The sequence below is a fragment of the Lonchura striata genome, chromosome 3, assembly GCF_046129695.1.
Source record: "Lonchura striata isolate bLonStr1 chromosome 3, bLonStr1.mat, whole genome shotgun sequence".
NCBI lineage: Eukaryota > Metazoa > Chordata > Aves > Passeriformes > Estrildidae > Lonchura > Lonchura striata.
In genome coordinates this window covers 66,053,289-66,069,685 of record NC_134605.1, presented here as the reverse complement: position 1 = coordinate 66,069,685, position 16,397 = coordinate 66,053,289, and the positions used below count along the sequence as shown (strand labels likewise).

The 16,397-nt window shown below is 39.2% G+C and overlaps 1 protein-coding gene across 1 annotated transcript in view; it reads left to right on the top strand.

Moving 5' to 3' along the window:
* The first annotated feature begins 10,538 nt into the window (after positions 1 to 10,538).
* The window catches only part of RFX6 (regulatory factor X6), a 32,475-nt gene continuing 26,616 nt past the window's right edge, over positions 10,539 to 16,397 (top strand). The window contains exons 1-4 of the mRNA XM_077781799.1: positions 10,539 to 10,751; positions 10,897 to 11,059; positions 12,612 to 12,735; positions 13,912 to 13,973. Coding sequence (XP_077637925.1) covers positions 10,583 to 10,751; positions 10,897 to 11,059; positions 12,612 to 12,735; positions 13,912 to 13,973 — 518 coding nt within the window. The 5' untranslated portion in view covers positions 10,539 to 10,582. The remainder of the gene's footprint in view (positions 10,752 to 10,896; positions 11,060 to 12,611; positions 12,736 to 13,911; positions 13,974 to 16,397) is intronic.

Sequence of the window (16,397 nt, the reverse complement as noted above, 5' to 3'; positions counted from 1 at the left end):
AAACTTTCCAATTTCATAAACCTTTTTCTTGTCACTTTCTTGAAACCATATATCTTTTCCCTGAAAACTTATCTATCTGACACAGAGAAAGATACTTTGGGGTTGGACTGGAGAATTTCCAGATGTCCATTCCAACATCATCTATTGTGTAGTTCTGTGATAATGCCACACTCAATAGTGTCTGGGAATAGTGTCCATAGATGCCAAATTGTGGAAGACATGAGTGGGATTTGGGGCTCCTCACATGACAAACTACTGTAGGCACTCCTGAGCTCAGCCGGCAGGTCTTGGGGAACTCTGTTTCTGAGAACCTAAATCTCCTTCTGTTTGTACAGGAGATAAGCTGTTAGGAGCTCCTTAACAAGCTGTGATGAGCTCTGCAGGCAAGGAACAAGATTCCCGAAGGTAAAGAAGTTTTATGCCTTAGTTAGCTCAGTCCAGGTTTGATGCTTATTGATTCAAGGCTGTCATTGTCACCCTTATTCTGGACTTAACTTTGGTTAAGATCTTTTGAGATTTCAGATCACCTAACAAGATTTAACTGACTGTGTTATAAAAGTAAACATATACCTGCAAAGAGAGTACAGGCAGAGCAGGTGACACTCATAAAAATTCCTTTCAGACATGGAAGAGAGCCCAAAATAGCAAATCCATTAATCACTCTGGAGGCTGATTTCAACCTTCAGATTGAAAGACTGAGGAAAAAATAAAAATGTTTCACACATTAAAACCATTGAGAATGTTCACTACTACAAAATTCACTGTTATAATATCTTAGATTAACATAAAATTCTACACACTTCCTACAGAATATTGTGCACTATTATTTAAGTACAGATTATATATACAAAAATACTGTATTGCTGACTTTGACTAACAAGAAAATAGCAAAGAAAATTTTACTGTAAGTAATTTCTGTTCTCTAACAAGAAATTGTCTTTGAAGAAATACCTCAAGAATGGATAAACCCATTCATCTGCAGTTATTCTCACAAGCATTCTGCTTCTACATATTTTTTTAGAAATAAAATATGAAATGGCTACCACCACACAAATTAATTTTGTCTTACGTTTGGTATTAAATCTCTTTGCAATCACCCAGCCTTTAAAGCTGAGGGTGATAGAACAACTATCATGACCTCTATTAATTGGAAGAAAAAAAAAGTTATGTCAGCATCTACCCAAAAGACAGAAAAAATTTACTAGGATCAACCAAGAACAGAGGAGAATCACATTAGCGATGTGAATTTTTCTTTTATTTGTTGCCAGAGATTTGTTGATATTTTCTCCAGTAGATTTTCAGGCATTCAATTTTCTGCAGTTTTCAGGTACTTCCATCATGACCTACATAGATGAAATGGCTATTTCCATACTGCCAGACAGAAATTTCATTATTTCATAGAAAAGCAAGGAAGCTTTATCTGAAAAACATTAAAAAGTTAGTATTTTCCTAGAGGGATACTTAAATATTTCTATGTTTAAAATATAGAAATATTTACCAGTCTCTTCTGTTAGATGGGCTCACTCTAAAGTCTGAAAGGATAAATATAAAACTTGTGCTACAGGTTGTTCTAAATATTTGCCTTCTTTAAACAGAAAAAGTGGTTTCTAGCCTTTATAAGTAATCCAGACGGGCAGCAAGAAAAAAGAACTTAAGGTGTTCGAGGCCAATTCATATAGTGCTTTTCCATCTGTTGTTTTGGTTTGGGTTTTTTTTTGTTTGTTCGTTTGGTTTGGTTTGATTTTAAATTAGAATGGTTTCCTTCTTTTCACACATCAGTTCCTTTATGTAAATTTCCACCACCCACTGGGGGAGTTCTGTTTTATTGTAACTCCTTGTGATAAGAAAAATCATATTTGTGTGACATCTAATATCTAAATTGTTAAAATCTTTACTTCTAATACATTGAAATGCAGATACTGCATTTTCTAAATCTGTAGAACAAATGTACTTATGTGGATGCAGAATTCTTTGACATTCTTTTGTCGAAGCAGTTTAATAAGGTCAGAAGTTTCTTATGACATGTAAAATGGTTTGAGCTGAAAAGGACCATTAAAGATCATCTAGTTCCAAACCTCCTGCCATGGGCAGGGACACTTTGCACTTTGACTAAACTAGTGAAAGCCCCATCCAACCTGGCCTTGAACACTTTCAGATATGGGGCATCCACAACTTCCCTGGGCAACCTGTTCTAGTGCCTCACCACCCTCATTGTAAAAATGTCTTCCTTATATACAGTATAAATCCACCCTCTCTCACTTTTAAGTCATTTCCTCTTGTCCTGTCACTACAGAACTAGCTTAAAAATCTTTCTTCATCTTTCTTATAAGCCACTTTTATGTACTGAAAGAGTACAAATATTTTCTTATTGTTCCTGAGACAATATCTTGGTTAAAAAGGTAATGTCATTATTTCCACACAAATGCATTCACAAATCATCAACAAGGCACGGTCAAAACCTGATGATGATAATAATAATAATGATGATGATGGTAGTTCCCATTAGAGTCTGTGAATATATCTGTGGGTTAATGAAAAGTGATTTGTAATATCATGATTACAAGAAGTGAGGCAGTAAAAAAGGTCTCTGCACAGGTGCCACATCTAGTCCTATCACATTAATGAGAAATTAGGAAACAGAAAACTAAATTATTTTCTGCATTACACCAGAGTAATTTATAGCCTAATTCTGCAGACGTGTTTAAGCTACACTCATCTGTACCCCTCAGGACTGAAACATTACAGCTCTCCAGATAAGGTGTGAGTCTATCATGTTTAGAAATGCCCCAATATGCCTTCCTCTGGCTATTGAAATAATGTGATGTGGTTTAGTGGCTGTAGTAGTATTCAGTCAAAGGTTGTACTTTATAATCTTGGAGGCCTTTTTCAACCTTAATGATTCTATAACTCTATGAAAATGATTCCATAATTCAAATAACGGCAACAGAACTGGAGAAGGGTAAATCCTACATGCTAAAAGCATAGAATAAACCTGTTTCTTGAAGCACCCTTTACTATCACCACAGTAACCCAGGCATCACTTCAGGATGCCCTTAACTCAAGTTAGTTCAGATTGCAGTGGGATGTACTGCTAACTCCTGCACAAATGTTCTCTGCCCTTAATCACAAATCCATCTGTTGATAAGAGACACAGCAAAGACCTTTCTGGTGTTTTCAAAACAGGTAGCAGGTGGAACAGGTGGCATTGAAGGTGTTCTGGGTGAAGTAAAGGACTAGATCAGGCTGGCTGGAGCAGAGGAGATAGCCTCCTTTGGCTTGGTGTGTTAAACAAGCAGGAAACAGGCAAGGTAGCTCATTTAATGTCAGTGATTTGGGAAGCACCCTGACCACCAGGAGCCTGTCTGATACTGACCACATCCACTATCCCTTTGTCAAAGAGCCCTTGTCAACTTAGATTCTCTGCACCATGCAAGGTTTCATACTGTGCCCTCCCCAGGGTGTGCCTGGCTTTGTGTCCACTATCCCAGCTACCCCAAGGATATTGTCCTTGGCCAGGATTTATGCTCAGAAGTGCTGAAAACAGTATGACTACCTTGTGGTTGAAGTTAGATCTCTGACAGTAAGCAACATAAGTCCTCTTATGCAGACATTTGAGTTAATTTTCCTCCAGACCAGATTCCAGAATCTGCAAGAAGCAACCAGCAAGAAGTTGTGATTTTTCTTAGAGTACAATACCTCTCTGTGTACATGTGACAATGTGAACCTTTATTGAGTGTTTGCTTAGCAAATAAGGACCTAATCAAGAGCCCATTGAAGTCAGTAGGAATGATACTATTGCCTGCAGATCAGGCATTGAATTGCTCTCACATTGTCATTAAATATTAATGTATATATTAAATGCTTTTTAAAATATTATCTAAATATACAATGAAGGGGAAAAAGAATTATTCTGTCCCAAAATTTTAAAATAATTGTCTGTAACTTCTTCATTACTGGGAAACACCATTTCATCAGTGAAAAACAGGGGACAGTGACAGCAAACATTTGGTTCCTGACCTTAGAACCACTTGTCTGAAGTAAGTCAGAGGCTAGCACTGCACGAATGTCTCTCCATCCAGGAACAGCCTCACCTCCTCATCATTCAAAGCCTTTCTCCTGCATCTCAAAACAGAGCATGTGCTAGAAAAGGGACTATGCAAAGGGGCAAACAGTGGTTTTGTTTCCAGATTAACTGAGGGCCTGAGCAACTTCCAGGTGAAGGCACTGTTTATCCCTGTGGCTTTTTGTAGTGTGGCTAATTGGTCTCAAGGAAAAAAATATTCTGGAGTGAAAACCAGAATTATTCAGAGTAACAGAACACTAGACTTGGATATAGAGCACTTAGTAGATTTCTAGTGCAGCATGCTTTTGTTCATGCCTAGCTGGAAGAACATAGGTAATATTCCTTGGGAAGGGAAGGGAAGGGAAGGGAAGGGAAGGGAAAAATGAAGAGGTTGGTTCTATATGACAGAATTGTAAAGTTGTGCAGTAACTGTGTGTGATGATTTGTTCAAAGGCAGCTGTATTAATCTAAAAAGAACATTTTGTGCATCACCCATGAATAGGTCTGTGGTTCCACAGGCAGTTCAGCAGATTTTATTGCTGAAAAAGTGAGGAAATATTTCTCCCCTCCATTCTTATATATCCTCTATCCTGACCATCCTCCTTCCCTTTCCCTCAGTCCCAGTGGTACCAACCCACCCACATTCTGGTTCTGATCACAATTCTGGGCTCATGTAACAGCTTGAAATATCAGAAAGTCCTTCATTGTTTTCTCTTGCTCTTGTTTCCTGTTACTTCAGTAAATTAAACAGACAGTAAATTAAACAGGTGTCTACAAGTGCTGAATACTAGCAGAAGGTGTGTGTGGCTAGGAATAGTGTGGACAGAGAGACACAGAGGGGAAAAAGCTTGTTTTGAGAAGTGGTGAGCTGTCTGTGAATGTAGAAGTTTAGTGAGCTGCACCCAGCTGGTGGTAGAACCTTCAGGATTCAGCTTTGCATAGAAAGAATAGTCCCTTGACTTTAATGGTTTGCTTCTGTTAGCACCTATTTAGAAGTTGTTTGCACATAGGCTAGTTATACAAGAAGTGCTGCTAATAGACCCGTTTGGAATACCTGCAGAAACTCTCAAAATCACTTCTTTAAGGGTGAACATGTCCTCTAAGCTCAGCTTTATTTGGATAATTCACAGATGAACACAAGATGTTTGAATAGCCGCTGAGTTAAAAAACTCTGCTGGCCTCCTTAATATTTTTTTCCTTAATGTGCCCACCAAAGCACAGTGCAAATACATGAATGGTGAAGTGGCTGTTCAGAATGTAAGCTTGTAGGAGCATGTACTTATATGAATACAAACATTTTCTCCCAATTTGGCACAGGAGAAAAGAATACATACTGAAAAATGGCATTTCAAAATCAAGATAAGTAACCCGAGACAACTGTTTAACATTACCTGAAGAGAGATGAAGAGAGAGGTAAGCATTGAGATTTTTTGCTTACATGTAGCCACATAAGGTCAGAACTATACAGTTTAGCTCAACTACCTACAGAGAATAGAGTGTCCCTGCATTTGTAGAGGATAGAAACATGTGAGCTGTGAAGGGGTTAGTGTAATATATGGTTTATTAATTTTGAAGTTTGTTCTTTGGGAAGAAAAACAGAAGGGCCCACTTCTATGCAAAACAGAGTGGGTTTTCATTTCAAGATCAGAGGAACAGTCAGTGAGTAAAATACCCAAACATAAAGAGACAGAGAGACAGGTATGGCTTTATCAGCTGGAGACAGACAAGGAAATACCCTATTAAACATCACCATCTACTGGATGCCAACACTTGTTCCTTATAAAGGGAACTGAAAGCTTCTATGTTGAATTAGCTTGTCAGACAAGCTGAAGCTTTCAAAGATCTGGCCCTGCTTGTAAAGTTATTGGCAGGGCAACGTTTGTGGATCTTTTCCATACCAAGCTGGGAAAAGATCTTCAGAATTATGAAAACTCAGAAAGCTCAGGGTGATATATCAAAAGCTATGAAATGGTTAATAAGGCAGAATGAGAACCTACAAAAAGAAGATGGGAATAGTCAGACATGGGGGCAGTAGCATCCTTTGGGTGATCAATTTATCTTCTTGTGGTATTTTTGTGTAGAAACACACACACACACACACACACACACACACACACACACACACACACACAGATTCCCGATGGAGTTCAGTGCTTCTCCTCCTGCATAGTTTGTTCTGATGCTGTTCCACAGCTTTGAATATTAACTTTTCACTCTGTTGGCTGCACAGATAAAGTTCAGCCATATTTGTGTGATTTTACAGCATCACACAGAGCTTGTTGAAGTCAAAAGGCACCATTGTAGATTGCACTCCCCTGCTATAGCTGTTGAGCTGGACAAGCTGGGCAACGAAAGATCCTCCTTCCCACTGAGAGCAGAAGTCTCCAGCCCCACTTTGAAGGATGCTGCTTCCCTTGTCTGGTGCCCTCCCTTCACTTTCACATCTTTCTCTACCTTCTTGTACAAGCACGAGAGAAGCCACAGCACAAACTGGCAGCAGTAGGTGATTATTTTCCTTATTTTCCTCTGTGGTAGAAGAGACCCAATGGAAAAGTGCTAAAATTTGAGGGCAGTCTCCTTTCTTTCCCTTTGCTTTCTCTAAGGTTTCACTTGATTGCATGTACAAAACTGGTGACTCAAGACACCAGAAAGAAAAAAATTCTTTAGAGAAATCACTTAGCAAAAATTGCTGATGTATAAAAAACCTTGAGAAGGGCTCAGAAAAACAATTGCAAAGAAAAAGAATTTTCCCTTATCACTGAGTGATGTTCTCAAGCCATCATTACAGTAAATATTTCAAAATGAATGATTCAATAATTATTGGAAACAATAAAGCTAAGATTTTGGAGGATGTTTCAATTTGTTTCAAATTTGATCCTTTAATTAATAGAAATTCTTATCTAAGGAAATTTTTGTGATAAAAATCTATTCTTGGATATATGCCTTCAAAAGGTGTTGCCAGTGACACCATCAAATGCAGGAGCTCTTAGCTTAGTGAAACAATATTTTTTTTTCATTTTCAAGATGCAAATACTCTCAAAAAGTAAACAATGAGATGTGGAAAGGACCAAAATAAATGGGAAAGCTATCTTGTTTGAATTGGTGGTGATTAAAACTGTTTCTTGCAAGGAGTCACAGAAAACCAGAAATGGAGTTTCAGGGAGAGCTAAACAGATTCATGCTATGTCAAAGCAGAGAGAATGACAAACACGGACAATTATGACAAATTAACTTATTATAACTTTGTAGAGTACTGGTAGGCATCATACTTTACTTTTATTGCACTGTCAGCATATTTGGAAAGAAATAGGTGTTAGAGTCTATCAAACAGTCCTGGCATCAACACAGTATCAGGACTTCTGTGTAGTTAATTTGTCTGGGAAGGATATGAGGTGAAACAGTTTCCAACACTTAAGTAAACATCATGCAGGATTGCACAGGAACAGATCAATAACAAATTGTATTTCTATTGCTGCATTTATCTTCCAAACATTTTGCAGTTCAAAACAGTGAAACCCTCAGGCAGGTTGTTGTTAATGGCAAGTCACACTGATATGAATAAAGTTGAAAAATGTTTTGTTTTCATGTGCTGTGTTGGCAAAAAGGAAAAGAAACACTGCAGCAAGATGAAGTGGTGCAATACCTGAGTGCTGATATAAAAGACATTTCACATGTAAGTTATAGAAACACATAATTATGTTGTCCTACGGAGCACCTGTATCTGATCATTTGCCCCAGCCTATACAAAAGACTGTTGAATTTTGGTGAGATTAAATAATTACAAAATTCACCTAAAACCTAGCAATGCTTCCTAGGCTGTCAGTACAGACCTAGAAGGGAAACATATTTATGAGAAGATTGTCTGCTTCACTGAGTATTGTGCTTGGTATGAATTACCTCTAGGAGACACCTTTTCTTCTCCACTGACTCTAAAGGGAGACTGAGGTGAACAGAGTAGACTAAGAGAACTAACTCTGAAAACGTGTTGCATGCCTCAAGTACAAATTATAGAATCATAGATTAGTTTGGGTCGGAAGAGACCTTTGAAGTTCATGTAGTTCAATCCTCCTGCAATGTGCAGGAACATCTCCAACTATATCAGGCTGCTCAGAGCTCCATCCCATCCAGCATTATTTTGTTTCCAGGGATGATGCATGCTGCATGCACACACCTTGTCAGTCATCTTTGGGCATATGTGCATATATATATATATATATATATATATATATATATATATATATATATAATGTATAGGTCTCTGTGTGTATGCACAATTTTTGAATAGGAAAATTCTAAAAAACCAAATATACATGGATATGTGTTTTAACAGTTCTACTTCATAATCCGATTTTATTCAGTACCAAACAATATGGACCATGATTCTCAACAGACATACTCCAGAACTATATTAAAAATTTCTAGGCACAAAAAATGCTATGATGTTCTTGGTACTTGTGGTTTCAGCTAGCCCAATTCTATACCTGTCCCATCCTTTCTGTCTCCCAAAAGCTGAAATTATACATTTGGGTGGACTGCTGACTCCAGCAAGAGAGAGCTTAAATGTAGGGTAGGAGTGACCACCTGCCATAGCTTTTGGTGTCTGTCCTTTGCTTCAGCAGGATTACAGATGCTTGCTGCAGGGTGGAAACTAACTAGTCCCTTGGCTGGACCCTTTACTCATTTTATCCCTGTGTTGACAATGATGGATAGAATTCATTAGTGTCACTGAGAATATTCTGCCACCATAAGAATCCTGCCCTTTAAGAACAAATAGCTACATTTAGCTCCATAATACCAAAATACCATGTTCAATGTCACATTCGATTTTGATCACAACAGATTCAACACAACAATATATAGCTGAGAGGTTTTATTATACCATGGAAATACTGGTCAGGGTGGACCAAATAGTGAGCACCTGTGCTAGTGCTCAAGCCAGCCAAAAGTCAGAGGGTCAAATGAGATTTTACTATGACCTGAAACAAAGCCATTGGAACCAGATGCTGAACTGTCCCAGTGAGTTACAGTAAGAACTGACACAGGCACGTGTGGTCAAAGCCATATGTAGCATCACTTACTTGAAGTAGGAAGGAAACATGTAAACAGGGAAGAAATATTGACTGGAGTAATTGGTAACAAAAGAAATATATTTTACACAGTGGAGGGAAGAGGTGTAAGCAGAACAGCAGAAAGTTCGGTTTAATGCCATTTTTTACTCTGGGACCTTCTCATAGGTCTGCCTTGGGTCTGAAGTCCAAAATTTATTCTTACGATAAGGTTTTGGGTCTTTCAGCAGATATAGGCACACCTCGGGTTTTGTTAAATATGGATTTGATGATAGCTAATCTGACAATGCATCTCTGCAGGAGTGGAAACGGTAATTTTGCTGCTTTCTAATGCTAGTGGTATCCATGACTTGAGGTGCAACAGAAGACTGGAAGAGAGTAGAAAGAAAACAGCTGTTCATGAGCTTTGTGTTTGTGACAGCCCAGCACTACCTGATGGCTCAAAGAATGCTTCACAATTCATCCACTATAATATTTCAGGACTGCTTGCTATCACAAGTCATAGTACAATATCCCAGTCCTTACAGGACAACACCTAACATTTTGTTTTAATGAGAATTTATTAAAACAGTAGATGCAGCAGTGATCAGAACTAGATCTCCATCCTACTGACAATTTTGTTCTCTGGAAAAATCAAGGACCACTTTCTGTGATTCTCTCCTTCCATCTCACAGACAGCATGCTAGAATGGAGCAAAGCAAGGACACGTCTGCCAGAAGAATGTACAAAATAAAGATGTTTTGCTCCATCACCCACAAAATTACGCTGGAAATTAAGGAAATACGGACAGTGATAGACAGTGCCCAGGAGGGTCCCACGACTGGCCCTGCGGCGGTCAGGAGGCAGCTGCGAAGCGCAGAGCGCCCCTCGGCCGGAGGGGAGAGCGAGGGGAGGCTCTGCGGCCGCCCCTGCCCTGAAGGGCCGGGCGGACGCTGCGGCCGCCCCCGCCTCGGCCGCGGCGGGCCGGGAGCTGCTCCCTGACACCAGCCGGAGCCGCCGCCGGCGGGAGTTAATCATTAAATCCCCGGCAGATCCGCTCCCGGCCGGCTCCCCGAGCCTCCTCGGCCTCCAGCCGTGCCCTGTCCCCTTCTGGCTTGACGGAGCCCGGCGGCGGGAGTGGAAGCGGAGGCGGGGAAGGAGACACCTCCCCGCCGCCCGACGGCCGCCTGCGGGCCCGGTGCGAGGCGGAGCCGCGGGCGGGCGGGCAGGGACAAGGAGCCATGTCGCCTCCCGGGACGGCGCCCTAGGGCACACCTGTGCCCCGCTGCCGCCCCCGCATCGCTTCTCCTCCGCTTCACAGCGGCGCTCGGCCGGCACCGGCTCCGTCGCGGTGCGGAGCCCCGTTCCGCGCGTTGGACGGCGCCCCGCGCCCTCAGGTCCGCTCCCGTCCCCTCCCGCCGCCCATGGGCGCCGCCCGCGCCGCGCCGGGGCAGAGCCGGCGCCACTGAGGAGCATGGCCAAGGGACCCGAGCAGGGGGACGCCTTCCTGCACCTCCCGGCCGCGCAGGCCGTGCCCGCCGAGGCGCAGGAGGAGCGCTACGCGGGGCTGCTGGGGCGAAGCTTGCTGCCCTGCGCCCGGGAGGCGCCGCCCGAGCCGCCGCTGTCCGCCGGCATCAAGGCAGGTAAGGGCGAGGAGCAGCGGCAGCCGCGGCTGCCGGGCCGGCCCCTCAGCCCGCGGCGGGCTGGGCGGCAGGCGGGAGGGAGTGCCTTGTTGCGGGACCGTAACGATGCCCTCGGCCCTCTCTTCTTGTCCCCCGCGGCGCTCAGAAACACGCTTCGGCAGCGGAGCACTCTCCTCGGAAGAAGAGGATGCGGATGCTCGCGACGGCGCGCTGACAGCCGCCGACCAAAGCCAAAGCCCGTCCTCGAAGAAGAGCATCACGCAGATCATGAAGGACAAGAAGAAGCAGACGCAGCTCACCCTGCAATGGTAGGGCTCCAGAGAGACCCCGCTGTCCGCCCTGGGGGCTCCAGGACCGAGCCGGCTCGTCCGTCACATTCAAAGGGACTCTTCTCTAACAGCTGAGCTGGCGAGGAGGGCGACATTTCTTTTAGAAAGAATTTGTAATTTCTGGGGTGTTTCGTTTGTTGATTTTGTTTTCTGTTTTTGTTTTGCGGGTTTCTTTTGGATGAGCCTTATCTGCAAATAAGGACACCCATCCCCAAATTTCTGAGTTTTGAAATTGCCAAAGGTTTGTCACTTCATACAAGTCTCAGATTCTCACACTCTGTGGCTATCAATGAAATGTATAATCAAAATGTAGAAATGAAACATTATTTAAAAATCGCATTTGTAGAATGGCTGCTTTAATTATACTTTAAGGCTGTGACAGATTTTCACTGTCTTATTATGCATTTGATTTACATTATGTTCTCTGACCCATTGAGGCCCTAACTTTAGTTTAGTTTATCTGGGGAAAAAAGTTAACCAAAGAAGAGGTCAGATTCTGCAGACATTAATTGATAAATGTTTATATCAAAATACACTTGAAATTAGGGAGAAGTTCTGTTGAATTAAATGGAAACTTAATTCAGAAATGTAGACTGTCAATAGAGTTATTTTTTCCTTCTAACTGAAAAATTAGACTAATCCAAATTATTCAATTTCTTATTCTAGTTTACTTCTGAGTGTAAATAGTTAAGGATTTAAGTCTGGTGAGTCAGTGTAAAATTATTCACTATGCAGCGCTTACTACACAGTATTTTATTACAAATTTGTGTAATTTGAGAAACAAATTTATTGCACATCATCCCAGGAGTAGTGAACAATGTAAAATTATAAAGAAAAAAAAATCAACAGGACAAAGAAATACCTAGCTGTTACAAAGGGTACCCTTCAAGTGAAAACAGTCAGGTTTTTGCTTCAGTTTTAAAAATTTTACTTTAATGACCATCACTCAGCACTTGTATTCTGTAAACTGATTGGGAATCTACATAGAAATTCACCTTCTTATAAAAATGCTGTTGTTTGTTTTTTTCCACTGTGGTTTGAAGCATATCCAGGTCCAGAGTGGAAATTAAAAAGCAAAACAATGAAGAAAAGAGACAGTAGCTCAGGTGTTGAGGATACAGTGGGACAGAAGATGCAAGTCCAGGTCCCTGCTCTTAAATCCTCTCAAAGGACTGACTTAAACACAGGTCTTTTATAGTCTAGTTAAGACTCTTATTTTCAGACTAAGGCTGACTCTTCGGTGATGATAATTTAGTTATTTAAATAAAGCAAAAAAGTCCAGACATTGAAAAAGACTCATTAACAACAGGGATCTGGCTCCAGGTTTTCAATATTCTGCAGCTAGCCTAAGCACCAAGTCTGTAGTGCCTGTCATGTTTCAGGAGAAACTCATCTGTGTGCTCTGATGGAATTTTTCAGTAACATTTTAAAAAAGAAGACCAACTGGGAAAAAAGAGAGCAAAAACTGGGAAATGCAATCAGGAGAAATGGCATGTTGCTTCTTACTCTGGCAGTTTCCTTCTCTACACAGGCTAGAAGAAAACTACATTGTATGTGAAGGAGTTTGTTTACCAAGATGCATCCTTTATGCACATTATTTAGACTTCTGCAGAAAAGAGAAGCTGGAACCTGCCTGTGCTGCAACTTTTGGGAAGGTAATAAGCAAATGCCTTAATAATTTGTTAGATCAGTTGTTTGGAAGAGTCGCAGTTTAGTACATCTGTGTAAGAATTCTTCCGAAATTTTCTACTGCTCATGTACATGGAATCAGACTAACTACACTGTCTCCTATGAAGGCATTTCTTAACATCACCTTTAGGAGACTGAAGCTGAAATTCCCTTTTTGTTCATGACATTAATAAGTTCTTTCCACAAAAACATGGAGGACACTTACAAATATACTAAAGACAGTGTAAGGTGAGATGTGACACATGCAATACTGCTAGAAGGGGAAAAGAAATTAATAACACAGAGAGCTTCTAAATAGAAAATTGTTGATTCATTCTCTTTTTACCCTTCTCTACAATTAATCCTTAAGTAATTTAATGTAAGAAAGATGTGAACTCTCCAGATTAAATCCTGAGTATTTAGTGAAACAGGAAACCAAAAATGCTTCAAGGATCATCTTTTTTAAGCACTAGTGATCTAGTAATGGTTTATACATAGCAAAATGCATTAATGTAATTAAATAATGGATTTAAAATCTGGTTCATAAAATGTTAATTTCCTATTTTATTCCTCTTGAACTGGATATACTAAAAAAGTGGATATTTAATTTTCATACACAGTTTTAGTATAAATGAGAAAGACAATAAGTTCAATGTAAAATTTTGGCAGTGATATGTCTGTTAGACATACCTATTAGATCTACCTCTATTACTGAATTAATTTTTCAGATCACACTTTCAAATAAAAAAATCAATTTCTTTCTAGTTGTTTGTCTTTGAAAACAGCATAGCTAAAGGGCAGAGTTTGTTTCGAGTTTGTTTTCCTTGATTTTGTTTAGATCTCTGAAGCAAAAAATACAGCTGCACTTTAGGAACTAGAACATAATAGGATTCTGGTGAAGAAAACTAGATTTTAAAATGTAAAAATGAAAGCAGAATGGGAGAACAGGTGTGAAGACTGGAGATACACAGCAAGATGGGCAAGGATGGAAGTAAGCCTACAGTGTGAAACATGGCCTAATTTTTTATGTTGTGCCATAAGTATCAAAAATGTTAATTAATTAACTCCCTTAGACCATATATTTACATTACGATTCTTTCTATAAACAGATTGCTAAGAAAGTTTGCCAGTGTTAGAGATTAATGCAGTTATTTTCTCTTTAGACCATTCGCCAGAAATTCCCTCTCCTTACCACAAGGCGGCTTGGAACAAGGGGCCATTCAAAGTAAGGCACAATTACGCGTATATCTGCTTATAAAACATATTTTAGGAATCATGTGTATTTCCATGTCTCCTTAATACGTACTAATTGGCAGGGGCGTTTACTCAGATGGTACACTGCAAATGATAACTTTCATGTACATGTTGAAATTGATACTCAAACTCAAACATTTAAGTTTGAAAACACTGCTGCATAATTTTTAAGATTAAACTGATTAAGCTTCTAAATCTTGCCATTGCATTTATAGACCCATGCATATGTTGCAAATATATGTCAAAATATTAGATATAAAAATCCTTTATTTATAGCTTCTCATCTTTCTATAAATACTGATTTTATTTCTCTTTTGCAAGGCTTACAACTTTCATTGTGTTCTCTATGTAACAATAAGGGTTGACTTAAATACAGAACTAAAATAGCATTGTTTTAAATTGAAGTTAAGGTGCACTTCTGCTCTTTCTTGTGGGCATTTTATAAAACTCTGAAAAGTACACAATCTATACTACAGAAATTTTTTAAATAATGTATCATATTTATTTGTATATTTGGTATGTAAAATATTAGGTTGTAATTATAAATCAAAGACAGCTCTGTATCACCTGGTGGTAAAATTTTTATTAGTTCTGGTTCTGGCATTATGTTTTTTGCCATGAATAATTTAGTGTAATACTGTTGTGAAAAGTGGTAATACACATATTTCCTCACATCCATTTTGATAATGAATAAGATAGAAAATAATAGAGATAGAAATAGGAGAAACTCAAAACATTCTCTTTGTTTGGGAAAACTCTTTATTTTGAGGTACTTAGCCTTGAAAGACAAAGTTACTTTTCTCTTTCAGTAGTTTATAAGCAAAACTCAAAACAAATGGAGACTAAAAAAGAAATCTACAAGACTCATTTTCCTAAGTGCTGTACAATATACTAAAAGGGTCTGAAAGATAAAATTTTTAATTTCATAGTTTTGGGGTGTTATTAAATGTTGCTATATTTGGTTTTCTTCCTGCCTGAAAAATACAAGAAATAGCTAGTTACTCCATCTTAGTTTTGCTGAAGAATGAATGAGATGTCATTTGTGAACTTTAGGTTTTGCTGCAGAAAAAATTGAAGGTGGGGAAGAATTTAAATTCCAAGTTTTTGTAAAGATATTCTATTTCTTGAGTGTATCTCAAGCATTTATTTTAAATAACCATTAATAAAAAAAAATAAAATCCAAAGGAAATAAAGTCTTTGTAGAACATTATTCCTTTTTTTTTTATTGTTGTTGGTTTTAACAGAGGATAGTTCTTGCATAGTGTCTTTCAGTCTTACAAATTTGTAAGGAATTCACCTCTTTTAGGAGACTGTATGCAGCCTGCAATGTATAGAGGAAAACTGGAACTGAAGTTCATTTCTTTTTTTGTAGGTGACCTATAGATGCTGAGTACAGGTGTTTTGAGGAGAGCAACTATTAGAAAGGCTATTTATTAGGCAGAAGAGGGATTTTGTGTATAGTCTGCTGTGGTGAACTTAAGCTGTGATTACAGGCATAAGATGGTGTACACATAGCTTTGCTGCTGGTATTGTGTTTAATATTTTAAGACATCTAGCAGGAATATTTGACAATGTACTAATTCATCAATGCTGTGCTGAATTCTTAGTCAGGTTCATAACCCAACTTATTTAGTGAACTACTTAGTTACAATGACTGAGATAATGCAAGGGAAAAATCTTCCACATATTCATTATATACTTGTTCTGACATAACTAACAGATTAGTAAACAGAATCCAGTGATGATCCAAACTTCCAAAACATATCCAGTGTCTGCATGATTTAAGTACAATAAGTCAACCTTTGTTAAGTAAATGAATATGTTTCAAATATGTATATAGCTGCAAAATTAATTGTATTGGAACATGTGTCACTATAGTCCCCTTTTCTCAAAGACATTAAACGATATAAATATAGAAGTAATGCATGCCCAACATTTCTTTTGCAGATTCCATATCCCTGTTGACTTTGTTGGCATTATGTGCCATATTTTCATATGGATTAACTGTTCTTGAACAATTTCCTCAAATAAATGAGGCATCATCAGGTTTTGTTTGAACATCTGGAACTTGTTTATCTGTATTTTTTAATCCGTTTTCCTCAGAAGCTTTTCCTATTCAATTCTCATTTCTTCTAAAATGCATTTACCTTGATCTTGCTGTGCTAAAAATAACCTCACAAAAGGCACAGATGACAATATTTCCAGTTCAGAGACCAAATATAGCAACAAATAGTCATATAGAAGTGTCAGTATAAATAATAGAATTATAGAGGCATAGAATGATACAAGGTTGGGGTTGTAAGGGACTCGTGTATCTCCTGTGCCACAGGCAGGGACACTTTCAACTAGGCCAGGTTGCTCAAAGCCCCATCCTATCCAGCCTTGAACACTTCCA